Source organism: Saccoglossus kowalevskii, chromosome 4 (assembly GCF_978046115.1).
Source record: "Saccoglossus kowalevskii chromosome 4, keSacKowa6.1, whole genome shotgun sequence".
Taxonomy (NCBI): Eukaryota; Metazoa; Hemichordata; class Enteropneusta; family Harrimaniidae; genus Saccoglossus; species Saccoglossus kowalevskii.
Window position 1 is genome coordinate 43,197,244 of NC_140644.1, and position 21,332 is coordinate 43,218,575.

Sequence of the window (21,332 nt, forward strand, 5' to 3'; positions counted from 1 at the left end):
GCTTTGTGGATAAAACATGCAAGGCATTATGTAAGTTTATGCTTTGTGGATAAAACATGCAAGGCATTATGTAAGTTTATGCTTTGTGGATGGAACATGCAAGGCATTATGTAAGTTTATGCTTTGTGGATAAAACATGCAAGGCATTATGTAAGTTTATGCTTTGTGGATAAAACATGCAAGGCATTATGTAAGTTTATGCTTTGTGGATGGAACATGCAAGGCATTATGTAAGTTTATGCTTTGTGGATGGAACATGCAAGGCATTATGTAAGTTTATGCTTTGTGGATAAAACATGCAAGGCATTATGTAAGTTTATGCTTTGTGGATGGAACATGCAAGGCATTATGTAAGTTTATGCTTTGTGGATAAAACATGCAAGGCATTATGTAAGTTTATGCTTTGTGGATAAAACATGCAAGGCATTATGTAAGTTTATGCTTTGTGGATAAAACATGCAAGGCATTATGTAAGTTTATGCTTTGTGGATAAAACATGCAAGGCATTATGTAAGTTTATGCTTTGTGGATAAAACATGCAAGGCATTATGTAAGCTTATGCAAAGTGAATGGAACATGCAAGGCATTATGTAAGTTTATGCAAAGTGGATGGAACATGCAAGGCATTATGTAAGTTCATGTAAAGTAGATTCTGATGTATGGTGATACATATATACAAAAAACAAAAATACATGAATGGAAAAAAAAAAAAATGTTTAATTCAAATCCTGATTTCATGGCTAAAGTGTAAATAGTTGATCAGACTTTTCCTGCATTTTGCGCTGTATGACTGGCGGTGTGTCATCTAAATCAAAGCATTTGAGATTCTGATATGCATTTGGTCCTCCCCTGTCTTTTGGACGTGGTTTATGTTTCTCATGTCGCAGTCTGTAAAACAAAGGTGAGACTATCTGAATCAAGAAAAGTTAGGAGGATACAAAACCTTTTCGAATAATATTTTCAGGCACGGTCAAAAAGTTGAGTTGAAAATAACAGTATTGATTTGAGTTGTCAGTATATCAGTATCTATTTTCATTTAATCTGATTTTAATGGTAAATGTTATTTTTAAAGTATCTTTTTTTTTTACAGTGGTGTTTGACGCAATGAACAATTATCTTCTCATGAATATGCATGACATCATTTAATTCAAACAAATCAAAAACTGGAATAGCAACAACAATTTTTATAACTGCTGTAACGTTGAAAATATTGCAATAACTTTAATAAACTTTCTTTGGATTCATGAAAAATCACTGAAATACAGAAAAAGTCAAGTCACAAAATGATCTACTTTCATTACGATATTGTAATCTTGACAAATGCTATTCACAAACCAATGTTATTTTGAGATTGTCATCATTTCTTTAGGTGAATAGGTGAATAATTAAAGTGCAACAGTTGTTTCCAATAGTCATGTTGAACATGGGTCCCACACAACGTGTGTAAAAGAATGTACTCCTTTACTTCACTCTACTTTAAATAAAGTCCCCTAACTTATGGATACTTCCTGACTAATTTTCCCTATTTAGTCACAAATATATTGAAAATGTGTCATGGACACACACGCACTAAATGAAGAACTACATTACATATTCTACCATACCTCTTTCCAGTGCCGTCCAAATAAGGTTTAGCTTTTAATTCTTCTTGGATCATGTCATCATCGTAAACAAACTGGGTTTTCATACCCAAGTAATTGGTAATATCAACAGTATCATTCTGTAAGTCATCAAGAATTATTTATAAAAACTAAATTTAAAATAATCAGATTGTAGCAGCTTTTGAAAAATAAAGTCTAGATTATTATGAAGTATGACATTAATTATATCATTAAAAAATAGTTTCTTGTTTATTAGCTGAAAAGCTACACTGTAACCACAGTCAAACCTGTTTATAGTGAACACTCAAGAGACTTTATAGACAGATGGTGTTTATATGGAGGTTAGATTATTTTTTCAAGGATTTGACCTCTAATGGGATCATACTGAGTTGATCAAAATCAACAAGTTTGACTTGTTTTATAAACAGAATCATAATTATTATTTTGGTCTCTAAACAAAGGCAAATCAGTAAAACTATTTTTGAGAGGATCTTTATACACAGATTGTTCATACATTATGCGTCATTATACTATAAGCAGATGGTCTTTGACACTATATAATCACAATAGTTACTGTAACAATAATTACCCGTTTTTCTTCTTTCCTTTCATAGGGGACTTCTTCCTCTGATTGGTTTTCACCGTTTTCTAGCGACTCTGCATGTATGATCTGTGCAGCTGATGGTTTTCCGTCTAATATTGGGTGATTTGGTAGACTCTGTGGATCTACTAAAACATCATAAGGTACCATTGGATGTGCAAATGTGGATCTATTATAGATATCCCAGGGTTCTTGTTGACCAAAAGTTCCTATAATACAATTCAATTATAGCATTAATAATACAATTACATACTCAACAGTCAATAAACTGTATGATTAAACTTTTGTTCCTGTTAACTTGTAGTCCAACGTACTCAAAAATTGTAAATGATGTCTAATTTGTCTAAAATAAATTTTCAACATGAAATGAGAGAATCCATAGCCAAATTCAATCAAAAATGACAAGGTAGGGTAATAGTAACCATTTATTTTTAGCCAACAATTAATTGCCTATATACCATACTGGTAATTGCAAATTTATCCATTTATAATTAAGTATGTATTGTAAAATAAATAAAATATCACAAAAATTATTAGGATATTTAAAATGCAATAATATTCCCTAAACACATTCATTTGGTTTTAAATTCGATGGAATTTATTTTTTCATTGTTAAATTAAATTAATAAATGTAAAAGATATAGCAAATCCCAACAGACAGTTTGTATCTTCAGGGACATTAACAAAACACAACAAATCTACACAACAAGGATTCTTAGTCAAAGGCTGACCTAGATTTATAGTAAAACAAATAAAACATGGGATATGAATTGTTTACAGAGACAAAGAGATATACATATCTAGAATGTATAATTGTAAACATAGCAACAATGTATCAATATGTGTCTATAAATAGCTACTTACCAACATACTCCCCATCAAAGGTCCATAATCTAACAGTGAAATCTAATGACGATGTCAATATTAAATTATGCTCATTAACCAGATCAATGCTGAATAAGTTAAGCAAAAAAAACACAAATTTAATATTTTACACAACAGAATACAATTGTTTGTCAAAATGTTTTAACATATTTAAAAGCTTCCAGGGCCAATGTTTTACAAATAATTTATAAATTTTAAAAATATTTAAGCCTTCATGTAGCATTACCACCATAGCAACTTACCTAGTAACACTCTCAATGTGGGCTCTCCAAAATGTAGTTACTGTAAATAAAAGTTAAAAACATTTCAGTAACCACAATACATTGTTTAATTGTTTGAACATATTAAAGTCAAAAGATTATTAACTGACATAATATTTGTCACTAATTTTAGTATTCATGTATTAAGGTCTATCATATACAATAAACAATTTCTACCACAGAGGGCGCTATAAATGATGCTTACATTCGGGTGGATGGTCCTCTTTGTGATTTAAACAGTAGTCATCAATTTCCCAGACTCGAACATAACCTAAAAATTAAATAGACAACAATTAAATACACAGATTGCCAGCTTTGACTTTCTAGCATATTCTGATTGGATGCTTCCAATTTCTAGCATATTCTGATTGGATGCTTTCAATTTCTAGCATATTCTGATTGGCTGCTTTCAAATTCTAGCATATTCTGATTGGATGCTTTCAATTTCTAGCATATTCTGATTGGATGCTTTCAATTTCCATAACATTCTGTTTTGAATTTCTATCATATTCTGATTGGATGCTTTCAATTTCTAGCATATTCTGATTAGATGCTTTCAATTTCTAGCATATCCTGATTGGCTGTTTTCAATTTCTAGCATATTCTGTTTGGATGCTTTCAGTTTCTAGCATATTCTGTTTGGATGCTTTCAGTTTCTAGCATATTCTGATTGGATGCTTTCAATTTCTAGTATATTCTGACTGGATGCATTCACTTTCTATAATATTCTGTTATTCTGTTTTGAATTTCTAACATATTCTGATTGGATGCTTTCAATTTCTAGCATATTCTGATTGGATGCTTCCAATTTCTAGCATATTCTGATTGGATGCTTTCAATTTCTAGCATATTCTGATTGGCTGCTTTCAAATTCTAGCATATTCTGATTGGATGCTTTCAATTTCTAGCATATTCTGATTGGATGCTTTCAATTTCCATAACATTCTGTTTTGAATTTCTATCATATTCTGATTGGATGCTTTCAATTTCTAGCATATTCTGATTAGATGCTTTCAATTTCTAGCATATCCTGATTGGCTGTTTTCAATTTCTAGCATATTCTGTTTGGATGCTTTCAGTTTCTAGCATATTCTGTTTGGATGCTTTCAGTTTCTAGCATATTCTGATTGGATGCTTTCAATTTCTAGTATATTCTGACTGGATGCATTCACTTTCTATAATATTCTGTTATTCTGTTTTGAATTTCTAACATATTCTGATTGGATGCTTTCAATTTCTAGCATATTCTGATTGGATGCTTTCAATTTCTAGTATATTCTGATTGGCTGCTTTCAATTTCTAGCATATTCTGATTGGATGCTTTCAATTTCTAGTATATTCTGATTGGCTGCTTTCAATTTCTAGCATATTCTGATTGGATGCTTTCAATTTCTAGCATATTCTGATTGGATGCTTTCAATTTCTAGTATATTCTGATTGGATGCTTTCAATTTCTAGCATATTCTAATTGATGTTTTCAATTTCTAGTATATTCTGATTGGCTGCTTTCAATTTCTAATATGTTTCGATTGGATGCTTTCAATTTCTATAATATTCTGTTATTCTGTTTTGAATTTCTAGCATATTCTGATTGGATGCTTTCAATTTCTAGCATATTCTGATTGGATGCTTTCAATTTCTAGTATATTCTGATTGGCTGCTTTCAATTTCTAGCATATTCTGATTGGATGCTTTCAATTTCTAGTATATTCTGACTGGATGCATTCACTTTCTATAATATTCTGTTATTCTGTTTTGAATTTCTAACATATTCTGATTGGATGCTTTCAATTTCTAGCATATTCTGATTGGATGCTTTCAATTTCTAGTATATTCTGATTGGCTGCTTTCAATTTCTAGCATATTCTGATTGGATGCTTTCAATTTCTAGTATATTCTGATTGGCTGCTTTCAATTTCTAGCATATTCTGATTGGATGCTTTCAATTTCTAGCATATTCTGATTGGATGCTTTCAATTTCTAGTATATTCTGATTGGATGCTTTCAATTTCTAGCATATTCTAATTGATGTTTTCAATTTCTAGTATATTCTGATTGGCTGCTTTCAATTTCTAATATGTTTCGATTGGATGCTTTCAATTTCTATAATATTCTGTTATTCTGTTTTGAATTTCTAGCATATTCTGATTGGATGCTTTCAATTTCTAGCATATTCTGATTGGATGCTTTCAATTTCTAGTATATTCTGATTGGCTGCTTTCAATTTCTAGCATATTCTGATTGGATGCTTTCAATTTCTAGCATATTCTGATTGGATGCTTTCAATTTCTAGTATATTTTCTGATTGGCTGCTTTCAATTTCAAGTATATTCTGACTGGATGCATTCACTTTCTATAATATTCTGTTATTCTGTTTTGAATTTCTAACATATTTTGATTGGATGCTTTCAATTTCTAGCATATTCTGATTAGATGCTTTCAATTTCTAGCATATTCTGATTGGATGCTTTCAATTTCTAGCATATTCTGATTGGATGCTTTCAATTTCTAGCATATCCTGATTGGCTGCTTTCAATTTCTAGCATATTCTGATTGGATGCTTTCAATTTCTAGTATATTCTGATTGGCTGCTTTCAATTTCTAGCATATTCTGATTGGATGCTTCCAATTTCTAGCATATTCTGATTGGCTGCTTTCAATTTCTAATATGTTTTGATTGGATGCTTTCAATTTCTATAATATTCTGTTTTGAATTTCTAACATATTCTGATTGGATGCTTTCAATTTCTAGCATATTCCGATTGGATGCTTTCAATTTCTAGTATATTTTGATTGGCTGCTTTCAAATTCTAGCATATTCTGATTGGATGCTTTCAATTTCTAGCATATTCTGATTGGATGCTTTCAATTTCCATAATATTCTGTTTTGAATTTCTATCATATTCTGATTGGATGCTTTCAATTTCTAGCATATTCTGATTAGATGCTTTCAATTTCTAGCATATCCTGATTGGCTGTTTTCAATTTCTAGCATATTCTGTTTGGATGCTTTCAGTTTCTAGCATATTCTGTTTGGATGCTTTCAGTTTCTAGCATATTCTGATTGGATGCTTTCAATTTCTAGTATATTCTGATTGGCTGCTTTCAATTTCTAATATGTTTCGATTGGATGCTTTCAATTTCTATAATATTCTGTTATTCTGTTTTGAATTTCTAGCATATTCTGATTGGATGCTTTCAATTTCTAGCATATTCTGATTGGATGCTTTCAATTTCTAGTATATTCTGATTGGCTGCTTTCAAGTATATTCTGATTGGCTGCTTTCAATTTCTAGCATATTCTGACTGGATGCATTCACTTTCAATAATATTCTGTTATTCTGTTTTGAATTTCTAACATATTCTGATTGGATGCTTTCAATTTCTAGCATATTCTGATTGGATGCTTTCAATTTCTAGTATATTCTGATTGGCTGCTTTCAATTTCTAGCATATTCTGATTGGATGCTTTCAATTTCTAGCATATTCTGATTGGATGCTTTCAATTTCTAGCATATTCTGATTGGATGCTTTCAATTTCTAGTATATTCTGATTGGCTGCTTTCAATTTCTAGCATATTCTGATTGGATGCTTTCAATTTCTAGTTTATTCTGATTGGCTGCTTTCAATTTCAAGTATATTCTGATTGGATGCTTTCAATTTCTAGCATATTCTAATTGATGCTTTCAATTTCTTACATATTCTAATTGATGCTTTCAATTTCTAGTATATTCTGATTGGCTGCTTTCAATTTCTAATATGTTTCGATTAGATGCTTTCAATTTCTAGCATATTCTGATTGGATGCTTTCAATTTCTAGCATATTCTGACTGGATGCATTCACTTTCTATAATATTCTGTTATTCTGTTTTGAATTTCTAACATATTCTGATTGGATGCTTTCAATTTCTAGCATATTCTGATTAGATGCTTTCAATTTCTAGCATATTCTGATTGGATGCTTTCAATTTCTAGCATATTCTGATTGGATGCTTTCAATTTCTAGCATATCCTGATTGGCTGCTTTCAATTTCTAGCATATTCTGTTTGGATGCTTTCAGTTTCTAGCATATTCTGTTTGGATGCTTTCAGTTTCTAGCATATTCTGATTGGATGCTTTCAATTTCTAGTATATTCTGATTGGCTGCTTTCAATTTCTAATATGTTTCGATTGGATGCTTTCAATTTCTATAATATTTTGTTATTCTGTTTTGAATTTCTAGCATATTCTGATTGGATGCTTTCAATTTCTAGCATATTCTGATTGGATGCTTTCAATTTCTAGTATATTCTGATTGGCTGCTTTCAAGTATATTCTGATTGGGTGCTTTCAATTTCTAGCATATTCTGACTGGATGCATTCACTTTCTATAATAATCTGTTATTCTGTTTTGAATTTCTAACATATTCTGATTGGATGCTTTCAATTTCTAGTATATTCTGATTGGCTGCTTTCAATTTCTAGCATATTCTGATTGGCTGCTTTCAATTTCTAGCATATTCTGATTGGATGCTTTCAATTTCTAGCATATTCTGACTGGATGCTTTCAATTTCTAGCATATTCTGATTGGATGCTTTCAATTTCTAGCATATTCTGATTGGCTGCTTTCAATTTCTAGCATATTCTGATTGGCTGCTTTCAATTTCTAGCATATTCTGTTTGGATGCTTTCAATTTCTAGCATATTCTGATTGGATGCTTTCAATTTCTAGCATATTCTGACTGGATGCATTCACTTTCTATAATATTCTGTTATTCTGTTTTGAATTTCTAACATATTCTGATTGGATGCTTTCAATTTCTAGCATATTCTGATTAGATGCTTTCAATTTCTAGCATATTCTGATTGGATGCTTTCAATTTCTAGCATATTCTGATTGGATGCTTTCAATTTCTAGCATATCCTGATTGGCTGCTTTCAATTTCTAGCATATTCTGTTTGGATGCTTTCAGTTTCTAGCATATTCTGTTTGGATGCTTTCAGTTTCTAGCATATTCTGATTGGATGCTTTCAATTTCTAGTATATTCTGATTGGCTGCTTTCAATTTCTAATATGTTTCGATTGGATGCTTTCAATTTCTATAATATTCTGTTATTCTGTTTTGAATTTCTAGCATATTCTGATTGGATGCTTTCAATTTCTAGCATATTCTGATTAGATGCTTTCAATTTCTAGCATATTCTGATTGGATGCTTTCAATTTCTAGCATATTCTGATTGGATGCTTTCAATTTCTAGCATATCCTGATTGGCTGCTTTCAATTTCTAGCATATTCTGTTTGGATGCTTTCAGTTTCTAGCATATTCTGTTTGGATGCTTTCAGTTTCTAGCATATTCTGATTGGATGCTTTCAATTTCTAGTATATTCTGATTGGCTGCTTTCAATCTCTAATATGTTTCGATTGGATGCTTTCAATTTCTATAATATTCTGTTATTCTGTTTTGAATTTCTAGCATATTCTGATTGGATGCTTTCAATTTCTAGCATATTCTGATTGGATGCTTTCAATTTCTAGTATATTCTGATTGGCTGCTTTGAAGTATATTCTGATTGGGTGCTTTCAATTTCTAGCATATTCTGACTGGATGCATTCACTTTCTATAATAATCTGTTATTCTGTTTTGAATTTCTAACATATTCTGATTGGATGCTTTCAATTTCTAGCATATTCTGATTGGATGCTTTCAATTTCTAGTATATTCTGATTGGCTGCTTTCAATTTCTAGCATATTCTGATTGGCTGCTTTCAATTTCTAGCATATTCTGATTGGATGCTTTCAATTTCTAGCATATTCTGACTGGATGCTTTCAATTTCTAGCATATTCTGATTGGCTGCTTTCAATTTCTAGCATATTCTGATTGGCTGCTTTCAATTTCTAGCATATTCTGATTGGATGCTTTCAATTTCTAGCATATTCTGATTGGATGCTTTCAATTTCTAGCATATTCTGACTGGATGCATTCACTTTCTATAATATTCTGTTATTCTGTTTTGAATTTCTAACATATTCTGATTGGATGCTTTCAATTTCTAGCATATTCTGATTGGATGCTTTCAATTTCTAGTATATTCTGATTGACTGCTTTCAATTTCTAGCATATTCTGATTGGATGCTTTCAATTTCTAGCATATTCTGATTGGATGCTTTCAATTTCTAGCATATTCTGATTGGATGCTTTCAATTTCTAGCATATTCTGATTGGATGCTTTCAATTTCTAATATATTCTGATTGGCTGCTTTCAATTTCTAGCATATTCTGATTGGATGCTTTCAATTTCTAGCATATTCTGATTGGATGCCTTCAATTTCTAGCATATTCTGATTGGATGCTTTCAATTTCTAGTATATTCTGATTGGCTGCTTTCAATTTCAAGTATATTCTGATTGGATGCTTTCAATTTCTAGCATATTCTAATTGATGCTTTCAATTTCTAGTATATTCTGATTGGCTGCTTTCAATTTCTAATATGTTTCGATTGGATGTTTTCAATTTCTATAATATTCTGTTATTCTGTTTTGAATTTCTAGCATATTCTGATTGGATGCTTTCAATTTCTAGCATATTCTGATTGGATGCTTTCAATTTCTAGTATATTCTGATTGGCTGCTTTCAATTTCTAGCATATTCTGATTGGATGCTTTCAATTTCTAGTATATTTTCTGATTGGCTGCTTTCAATTTCAAGTATATTCTGATTGGGTGCTTTCAATTTCTAGCATATTCTGACTGGATGCATTCACTTTCTATAATATTCTGTTATTCTGTTTTGAATTTCTAACATATTCTGATTGGATGCTTTCAATTTCTAGCATATTCTGATTAGATGCTTTCAATTTCTAGCATATTCTGATTGGATGCTTTCAATTTCTAGCATATTCTTATTGGATGCTTTCAATTTCTATAATATTCTGTTATTCTGTTTTGAATTTCTAGCATATTCTGATTGGATGCTTTCAATTTCTAGCATATCTGATTGGATGCTTTCAATTTCTAGCATATTCTTATTGGATGCTTTCAATTTCTATAATATTCTGTTATTCTGTTTTGAATTTCTAGCATATTCTAATTGATTCTTTCAATTTCTAGTATATTCTGATTGGATGCTTTAAATTTCTAGCATATCTGATTGGATGCTTTCAATTTCTAGTATATTCTGATTGGCTGCTTTCAATTTCTAGCATATTCTAATTGATGCTTTCAATTTCTAGCATATTCTAATTGATGCTTTCAATTTCTAGCATATTCTAATTGATGCTTTCAATTTCTAGTATATTCTGATTGGATGCTTTCAATTTCTAGCATATTCTAATTGATTCTTTCAATTTCTAGCATATCTGATTGGGTGCTTTCAATTTCTAGCATATTCTGACTGGATGCATTCACTTTCTATAATAATCTGTTATTCTGTTTTGAATTTCTAACATATTCTGATTGGATGCTTTCAATTTCTAGTATATTCTGATTGGCTGCTTTCAATTTCTAGCATATTCTGATTGGCTGCTTTCAATTTCTAGCATATTCTGATTGGATGCTTTCAATTTCTAGCATATTCTGACTGGATGCTTTCAATTTCTAGCATATTCTGATTGGATGCTTTCAATTTCTAGCATATTCTGATTGGCTGCTTTCAATTTCTAGCATATTCTGATTGGCTGCTTTCAATTTCTAGCATATTCTGTTTGGATGCTTTCAATTTCTAGCATATTCTGATTGGATGCTTTCAATCTCTAGCATATTCTGACTGGATGCATTCACTTTCTATAATATTCTGTTATTCTGTTTTGAATTTCTAACATATTCTGATTGGATGCTTTCAATTTCTAGCATATTCTGATTAGATGCTTTCAATTTCTAGCATATTCTGATTGGATGCTTTCAATTTCTAGCATATTCTGATTGGATGCTTTCAATTTCTAGCATATCCTGATTGGCTGCTTTCAATTTCTAGCATATTCTGTTTGGATGCTTTCAGTTTCTAGCATATTCTGTTTGGATGCTTTCAGTTTCTAGCATATTCTGATTGGATGCTTTCAATTTCTAGTATATTCTGATTGGCTGCTTTCAATTTCTAATATGTTTCGATTGGATGCTTTCAATTTCTATAATATTCTGTTATTCTGTTTTGAATTTCTAGCATATTCTGATTGGATGCTTTCAATTTCTAGCATATTCTGATTAGATGCTTTCAATTTCTAGCATATTCTGATTGGATGCTTTCAATTTCTAGCATATTCTGATTGGATGCTTTCAATTTCTAGCATATCCTGATTGGCTGCTTTCAATTTCTAGCATATTCTGTTTGGATGCTTTCAGTTTCTAGCATATTCTGTTTGGATGCTTTCAGTTTCTAGCATATTCTGATTGGATGCTTTCAATTTCTAGTATATTCTGATTGGCTGCTTTCAATCTCTAATATGTTTCGATTGGATGCTTTCAATTTCTATAATATTCTGTTATTCTGTTTTGAATTTCTAGCATATTCTGATTGGATGCTTTCAATTTCTAGCATATTCTGATTGGATGCTTTCAATTTCTAGTATATTCTGATTGGCTGCTTTGAAGTATATTCTGATTGGGTGCTTTCAATTTCTAGCATATTCTGACTGGATGCATTCACTTTCTATAATAATCTGTTATTCTGTTTTGAATTTCTAACATATTCTGATTGGATGCTTTCAATTTCTAGCATATTCTGATTGGATGCTTTCAATTTCTAGTATATTCTGATTGGCTGCTTTCAATTTCTAGCATATTCTGATTGGCTGCTTTCAATTTCTAGCATATTCTGATTGGATGCTTTCAATTTCTAGCATATTCTGACTGGATGCTTTCAATTTCTAGCATATTCTGATTGGCTGCTTTCAATTTCTAGCATATTCTGATTGGCTGCTTTCAATTTCTAGCATATTCTGATTGGATGCTTTCAATTTCTAGCATATTCTGATTGGATGCTTTCAATTTCTAGCATATTCTGACTGGATGCATTCACTTTCTATAATATTCTGTTATTCTGTTTTGAATTTCTAACATATTCTGATTGGATGCTTTCAATTTCTAGCATATTCTGATTGGATGCTTTCAATTTCTAGTATATTCTGATTGACTGCTTTCAATTTCTAGCATATTCTGATTAGATGCTTTCAATTTCTAGCATATCCTGATTGGCTGTTTTCAATTTCTAGCATATTCTGTTTGGATGCTTTCAGTTTCTAGCATATTCTGTTTGGATGCTTTCAGTTTCTAGCATATTCTGATTGGATGCTTTCAATTTCTAGTATATTCTGACTGGATGCATTCACTTTCTATAATATTCTGTTATTCTGTTTTGAATTTCTAACATATTCTGATTGGATGCTTTCAATTTCTAGCATATTCTGATTGGATGCTTTCAATTTCTAGTATATTCTGATTGGCTGCTTTCAATTTCTAGCATATTCTGATTGGATGCTTTCAATTTCTAGTATATTCTGATTGGCTGCTTTCAATTTCTAGCATATTCTGATTGGATGCTTTCAATTTCTAGCATATTCTGATTGGATGCTTTCAATTTCTAGTATATTCTGATTGGATGCTTTCAATTTCTAGCATATTCTAATTGATGTTTTCAATTTCTAGTATATTCTGATTGGCTGCTTTCAATTTCTAATATGTTTCGATTGGATGCTTTCAATTTCTATAATATTCTGTTATTCTGTTTTGAATTTCTAGCATATTCTGATTGGATGCTTTCAATTTCTAGCATATTCTGATTGGATGCTTTCAATTTCTAGTATATTCTGATTGGCTGCTTTCAATTTCTAGCATATTCTGATTGGATGCTTTCAATTTCTAGTATATTCTGACTGGATGCATTCACTTTCTATAATATTCTGTTATTCTGTTTTGAATTTCTAACATATTCTGATTGGATGCTTTCAATTTCTAGCATATTCTGATTGGATGCTTTCAATTTCTAGTATATTCTGATTGGCTGCTTTCAATTTCTAGCATATTCTGATTGGATGCTTTCAATTTCTAGTATATTCTGATTGGCTGCTTTCAATTTCTAGCATATTCTGATTGGATGCTTTCAATTTCTAGCATATTCTGATTGGATGCTTTCAATTTCTAGTATATTCTGATTGGATGCTTTCAATTTCTAGCATATTCTAATTGATGTTTTCAATTTCTAGTATATTCTGATTGGCTGCTTTCAATTTCTAATATGTTTCGATTGGATGCTTTCAATTTCTATAATATTCTGTTATTCTGTTTTGAATTTCTAGCATATTCTGATTGGATGCTTTCAATTTCTAGCATATTCTGATTGGATGCTTTCAATTTCTAGTATATTCTGATTGGCTGCTTTCAATTTCTAGCATATTCTGATTGGATGCTTTCAATTTCTAGCATATTCTGATTGGATGCTTTCAATTTCTAGTATATTTTCTGATTGGCTGCTTTCAATTTCAAGTATATTCTGACTGGATGCATTCACTTTCTATAATATTCTGTTATTCTGTTTTGAATTTCTAACATATTTTGATTGGATGCTTTCAATTTCTAGCATATTCTGATTAGATGCTTTCAATTTCTAGCATATTCTGATTGGATGCTTTCAATTTCTAGCATATTCTGATTGGATGCTTTCAATTTCTAGCATATCCTGATTGGCTGCTTTCAATTTCTAGCATATTCTGATTGGATGCTTTCAATTTCTAGTATATTCTGATTGGCTGCTTTCAATTTCTAGCATATTCTGATTGGATGCTTCCAATTTCTAGCATATTCTGATTGGCTGCTTTCAATTTCTAATATGTTTTGATTGGATGCTTTCAATTTCTATAATATTCTGTTTTGAATTTCTAACATATTCTGATTGGATGCTTTCAATTTCTAGCATATTCCGATTGGATGCTTTCAATTTCTAGTATATTTTGATTGGCTGCTTTCAAATTCTAGCATATTCTGATTGGATGCTTTCAATTTCTAGCATATTCTGATTGGATGCTTTCAATTTCCATAATATTCTGTTTTGAATTTCTATCATATTCTGATTGGATGCTTTCAATTTCTAGCATATTCTGATTAGATGCTTTCAATTTCTAGCATATCCTGATTGGCTGTTTTCAATTTCTAGCATATTCTGTTTGGATGCTTTCAGTTTCTAGCATATTCTGTTTGGATGCTTTCAGTTTCTAGCATATTCTGATTGGATGCTTTCAATTTCTAGTATATTCTGATTGGCTGCTTTCAATTTCTAATATGTTTCGATTGGATGCTTTCAATTTCTATAATATTCTGTTATTCTGTTTTGAATTTCTAGCATATTCTGATTGGATGCTTTCAATTTCTAGCATATTCTGATTGGATGCTTTCAATTTCTAGTATATTCTGATTGGCTGCTTTCAAGTATATTCTGATTGGCTGCTTTCAATTTCTAGCATATTCTGACTGGATGCATTCACTTTCAATAATATTCTGTTATTCTGTTTTGAATTTCTAACATATTCTGATTGGATGCTTTCAATTTCTAGCATATTCTGATTGGATGCTTTCAATTTCTAGTATATTCTGATTGGCTGCTTTCAATTTCTAGCATATTCTGATTGGATGCTTTCAATTTCTAGCATATTCTGATTGGATGCTTTCAATTTCTAGCATATTCTGATTGGATGCTTTCAATTTCTAGTATATTCTGATTGGCTGCTTTCAATTTCTAGCATATTCTGATTGGATGCTTTCAATTTCTAGTTTATTCTGATTGGCTGCTTTCAATTTCAAGTATATTCTGATTGGATGCTTTCAATTTCTAGCATATTCTAATTGATGCTTTCAATTTCTTACATATTCTAATTGATGCTTTCAATTTCTAGTATATTCTGATTGGCTGCTTTCAATTTCTAATATGTTTCGATTAGATGCTTTCAATTTCTAGCATATTCTGATTGGATGCTTTCAATTTCTAGCATATTCTGACTGGATGCATTCACTTTCTATAATATTCTGTTATTCTGTTTTGAATTTCTAACATATTCTGATTGGATGCTTTCAATTTCTAGCATATTCTGATTAGATGCTTTCAATTTCTAGCATATTCTGATTGGATGCTTTCAATTTCTAGCATATTCTGATTGGATGCTTTCAATTTCTAGCATATCCTGATTGGCTGCTTTCAATTTCTAGCATATTCTGTTTGGATGCTTTCAGTTTCTAGCATATTCTGTTTGGATGCTTTCAGTTTCTAGCATATTCTGATTGGATGCTTTCAATTTCTAGTATATTCTGATTGGCTGCTTTCAATTTCTAATATGTTTCGATTGGATGCTTTCAATTTCTATAATATTTTGTTATTCTGTTTTGAATTTCTAGCATATTCTGATTGGATGCTTTCAATTTCTAGCATATTCTGATTGGATGCTTTCAATTTCTAGTATATTCTGATTGGCTGCTTTCAAGTATATTCTGATTGGGTGCTTTCAATTTCTAGCATATTCTGACTGGATGCATTCACTTTCTATAATAATCTGTTATTCTGTTTTGAATTTCTAACATATTCTGATTGGATGCTTTCAATTTCTAGTATATTCTGATTGGCTGCTTTCAATTTCTAGCATATTCTGATTGGCTGCTTTCAATTTCTAGCATATTCTGATTGGATGCTTTCAATTTCTAGCATATTCTGACTGGATGCTTTCAATTTCTAGCATATTCTGATTGGATGCTTTCAATTTCTAGCATATTCTGATTGGCTGCTTTCAATTTCTAGCATATTCTGATTGGCTGCTTTCAATTTCTAGCATATTCTGTTTGGATGCTTTCAATTTCTAGCATATTCTGATTGGATGCTTTCAATTTCTAGCATATTCTGACTGGATGCATTCACTTTCTATAATATTCTGTTATTCTGTTTTGAATTTCTAACATATTCTGATTGGATGCTTTCAATTTCTAGCATATTCTGATTAGATGCTTTCAATTTCTAGCATATTCTGATTGGATGCTTTCAATTTCTAGCATATTCTGATTGGATGCTTTCAATTTCTAGCATATCCTGATTGGCTGCTTTCAATTTCTAGCATATTCTGTTTGGATGCTTTCAGTTTCTAGCATATTCTGTTTGGATGCTTTCAGTTTCTAGCATATTCTGATTGGATGCTTTCAATTTCTAGTATATTCTGATTGGCTGCTTTCAATTTCTAATATGTTTCGATTGGATGCTTTCAATTTCTATAATATTCTGTTATTCTGTTTTGAATTTCTAGCATATTCTGATTGGATGCTTTCAATTTCTAGCATATTCTGATTAGATGCTTTCAATTTCTAGCATATTCTGATTGGATGCTTTCAATTTCTAGCATATTCTGATTGGATGCTTTCAATTTCTAGCATATCCTGATTGGCTGCTTTCAATTTCTAGCATATTCTGTTTGGATGCTTTCAGTTTCTAGCATATTCTGTTTGGATGCTTTCAGTTTCTAGCATATTCTGATTGGATGCTTTCAATTTCTAGTATATTCTGATTGGCTGCTTTCAATCTCTAATATGTTTCGATTGGATGCTTTCAATTTCTATAATATTCTGTTATTCTGTTTTGAATTTCTAGCATATTCTGATTGGATGCTTTCAATTTCTAGCATATTCTGATTGGATGCTTTCAATTTCTAGTATATTCTGATTGGCTGCTTTGAAGTATATTCTGATTGGGTGCTTTCAATTTCTAGCATATTCTGACTGGATGCATTCACTTTCTATAATAATCTGTTATTCTGTTTTGAATTTCTAACATATTCTGATTGGATGCTTTCAATTTCTAGCATATTCTGATTGGATGCTTTCAATTTCTAGTATATTCTGATTGGCTGCTTTCAATTTCTAGCATATTCTGATTGGCTGCTTTCAATTTCTAGCATATTCTGATTGGATGCTTTCAATTTCTAGCATATTCTGACTGGATGCTTTCAATTTCTAGCATATTCTGATTGGCTGCTTTCAATTTCTAGCATATTCTGATTGGCTGCTTTCAATTTCTAGCATATTCTGATTGGATGCTTTCAATTTCTAGCATATTCTGATTGGATGCTTTCAATTTCTAGCATATTCTGACTGGATGCATTCACTTTCTATAATATTCTGTTATTCTGTTTTGAATTTCTAACATATTCTGATTGGATGCTTTCAATTTCTAGCATATTCTGATTGGATGCTTTCAATTTCTAGTATATTCTGATTGACTGCTTTCAATTTCTAGCATATTCTGATTGGATGCTTTCAATTTCTAGCATATTCTGATTGGATGCTTTCAATTTCTAGCATATTCTGATTGGATGCTTTCAATTTCTAGCATATTCTGATTGGATGCTTTCAATTTCTAATATATTCTGATTGGCTGCTTTCAATTTCTAGCATATTCTGATTGGATGCTTTCAATTTCTAGCATATTCTGATTGGATGCCTTCAATTTCTAGCATATTCTGATTGGATGCTTTCAATTTCTAGTATATTCTGATTGGCTGCTTTCAATTTCAAGTATATTCTGATTGGATGCTTTCAATTTCTAGCATATTCTAATTGATGCTTTCAATTTCTAGTATATTCTGATTGGCTGCTTTCAATTTCTAATATGTTTCGATTGGATGTTTTCAATTTCTATAATATTCTGTTATTCTGTTTTGAATTTCTAGCATATTCTGATTGGATGCTTTCAATTTCTAGCATATTCTGATTGGATGCTTTCAATTTCTAGTATATTCTGATTGGCTGCTTTCAATTTCTAGCATATTCTGATTGGATGCTTTCAATTTCTAGTATATTTTCTGATTGGCTGCTTTCAATTTCAAGTATATTCTGATTGGGTGCTTTCAATTTCTAGCATATTCTGACTGGATGCATTCACTTTCTATAATATTCTGTTATTCTGTTTTGAATTTCTAACATATTCTGATTGGATGCTTTCAATTTCTAGCATATTCTGATTAGATGCTTTCAATTTCTAGCATATTCTGATTGGATGCTTTCAATTTCTAGCATATTCTTATTGGATGCTTTCAATTTCTATAATATTCTGTTATTCTGTTTTGAATTTCTAGCATATTCTGATTGGATGCTTTCAATTTCTAGCATATCTGATTGGATGCTTTCAATTTCTAGCATATTCTTATTGGATGCTTTCAATTTCTATAATATTCTGTTATTCTGTTTTGAATTTCTAGCATATTCTAATTGATTCTTTCAATTTCTAGTATATTCTGATTGGATGCTTTAAATTTCTAGCATATCTGATTGGATGCTTTCAATTTCTAGTATATTCTGATTGGCTGCTTTCAATTTCTAGCATATTCTAATTGATGCTTTCAATTTCTAGCATATTCTAATTGATGCTTTCAATTTCTAGCATATTCTAATTGATGCTTTCAATTTCTAGTATATTCTGATTGGATGCTTTCAATTTCTAGCATATTCTAATTGATTCTTTCAATTTCTAGCATATCTGATTGGGTGCTTTCAATTTCTAGCATATTCTGACTGGATGCATTCACTTTCTATAATAATCTGTTATTCTGTTTTGAATTTCTAACATATTCTGATTGGATGCTTTCAATTTCTAGTATATTCTGATTGGCTGCTTTCAATTTCTAGCATATTCTGATTGGCTGCTTTCAATTTCTAGCATATTCTGATTGGATGCTTTCAATTTCTAGCATATTCTGACTGGATGCTTTCAATTTCTAGCATATTCTGATTGGATGCTTTCAATTTCTAGCATATTCTGATTGGCTGCTTTCAATTTCTAGCATATTCTGATTGGCTGCTTTCAATTTCTAGCATATTCTGTTTGGATGCTTTCAATTTCTAGCATATTCTGATTGGATGCTTTCAATCTCTAGCATATTCTGACTGGATGCATTCACTTTCTATAATATTCTGTTATTCTGTTTTGAATTTCTAACATATTCTGATTGGATGCTTTCAATTTCTAGCATATTCTGATTAGATGCTTTCAATTTCTAGCATATTCTGATTGGATGCTTTCAATTTCTAGCATATTCTGATTGGATGCTTTCAATTTCTAGCATATCCTGATTGGCTGCTTTCAATTTCTAGCATATTCTGTTTGGATGCTTTCAGTTTCTAGCATATTCTGTTTGGATGCTTTCAGTTTCTAGCATATTCTGATTGGATGCTTTCAATTTCTAGTATATTCTGATTGGCTGCTTTCAATTTCTAATATGTTTCGATTGGATGCTTTCAATTTCTATAATATTCTGTTATTCTGTTTTGAATTTCTAGCATATTCTGATTGGATGCTTTCAATTTCTAGCATATTCTGATTAGATGCTTTCAATTTCTAGCATATTCTGATTGGATGCTTTCAATTTCTAGCATATTCTGATTGGATGCTTTCAATTTCTAGCATATCCTGATTGGCTGCTTTCAATTTCTAGCATATTCTGTTTGGATGCTTTCAGTTTCTAGCATATTCTGTTTGGATGCTTTCAGTTTCTAGCATATTCTGATTGGATGCTTTCAATTTCTAGTATATTCTGATTGGCTGCTTTCAATCTCTAATATGTTTCGATTGGATGCTTTCAATTTCTATAATATTCTGTTATTCTGTTTTGAATTTCTAGCATATTCTGATTGGATGCTTTCAATTTCTAGCATATTCTGATTGGATGCTTTCAATTTCTAGTATATTCTGATTGGCTGCTTTGAAGTATATTCTGATTGGGTGCTTTCAATTTCTAGCATATTCTGACTGGATGCATTCACTTTCTATAATAATCTGTTATTCTGTTTTGAATTTCTAACATATTCTGATTGGATGCTTTCAATTTCTAGCATATTCTGATTGGATGCTTTCAATTTCTAGTATATTCTGATTGGCTGCTTTCAATTTCTAGCATATTCTGATTGGCTGCTTTCAATTTCTAGCATATTCTGATTGGATGCTTTCAATTTCTAGCATATTCTGACTGGATGCTTTCAATTTCTAGCATATTCTGATTGGCTGCTTTCAATTTCTAGCATATTCTGATTGGCTGCTTTCAATTTCTAGCATATTCTGATTGGATGCTTTCAATTTCTAGCATATTCTGATTGGATGCTTTCAATTTCTAGCATATTCTGACTGGATGCATTCACTTTCTATAATATTCTGTTATTCTGTTTTGAATTTCTAACATATTCTGATTGGATGCTTTCAATTTCTAGCATATTCTGATTGGATGCTTTCAATTTCTAGTATATTCTGATTGACTGCTTTCAATTTCTAGCATATTCTGATTGGATGCTTTCAATTTCTAGCATATTCTGATTGGATGCTTTCAATTTCTAGCATATTCTGATTGGATGCTTTCAATTTCTAGCATATTCTGATTGGATGCTTTCAATTTCTAATATATTCTGATTGGCTGCTTTCAATTTCTAGCATATTCTGATTGGATGCTTTCAATTTCTAGCATATTCTGATTGGATGCCTTCAATTTCTAGCATATTCTGATTGGATGCTTTCAATTTCTAGTATATTCTGATTGGCTGCTTTCAATTTCAAGTATATTCTGATTGGATGCTTTCAATTTCTAGCATATTCTAATTGATGCTTTCAATTTCTAGTATATTCTGATTGGCTGCTTTCAATTTCTAATATGTTTCGATTGGATGTTTTCAATTTCTATAATATTCTGTTATTCTGTTTTGAATTTCTAGCATATTCTGATTGGATGCTTTCAATTTCTAGCATATTCTGATTGGATGCTTTCAATTTCTAGTATATTCTGATTGGCTGCTTTCAATTTCTAGCATATTCTGATTGGATGCTTTCAATTTCTAGTATATTTTCTGATTGGCTGCTTTCAATTTCAAGTATATTCTGATTGGGTGCTTTCAATTTCTAGCATATTCTGACTGGATGCATTCACTTTCTATAATATTCTGTTATTCTGTTTTGAATTTCTAACATATTCTGATTGGATGCTTTCAATTTCTAGCATATTCT

General features: G+C 31.0%; 1 protein-coding gene across 1 annotated transcript in view; it reads right to left on the reverse strand.

The window, feature by feature from the left end:
- Positions 1-406: 406 nt before the first annotated feature.
- LOC100368844 (cilia- and flagella-associated protein 337-like) overlaps positions 407-21,332 on the reverse strand; it is a 70,775-nt gene continuing 49,849 nt past the window's right edge. The window contains exons 21-26 of the mRNA XM_085498154.1: positions 3,553-3,618; positions 3,330-3,369; positions 3,067-3,155; positions 2,191-2,411; positions 1,605-1,720; positions 407-888 (exon numbers count right to left, since the gene is read on the reverse strand). Of these exons, the coding sequence (XP_085354280.1) occupies positions 741-888; positions 1,605-1,720; positions 2,191-2,411; positions 3,067-3,155; positions 3,330-3,369; positions 3,553-3,618 (680 nt within the window). The 3' untranslated portion in view covers positions 407-740. The remainder of the gene's footprint in view (positions 889-1,604; positions 1,721-2,190; positions 2,412-3,066; positions 3,156-3,329; positions 3,370-3,552; positions 3,619-21,332) is intronic.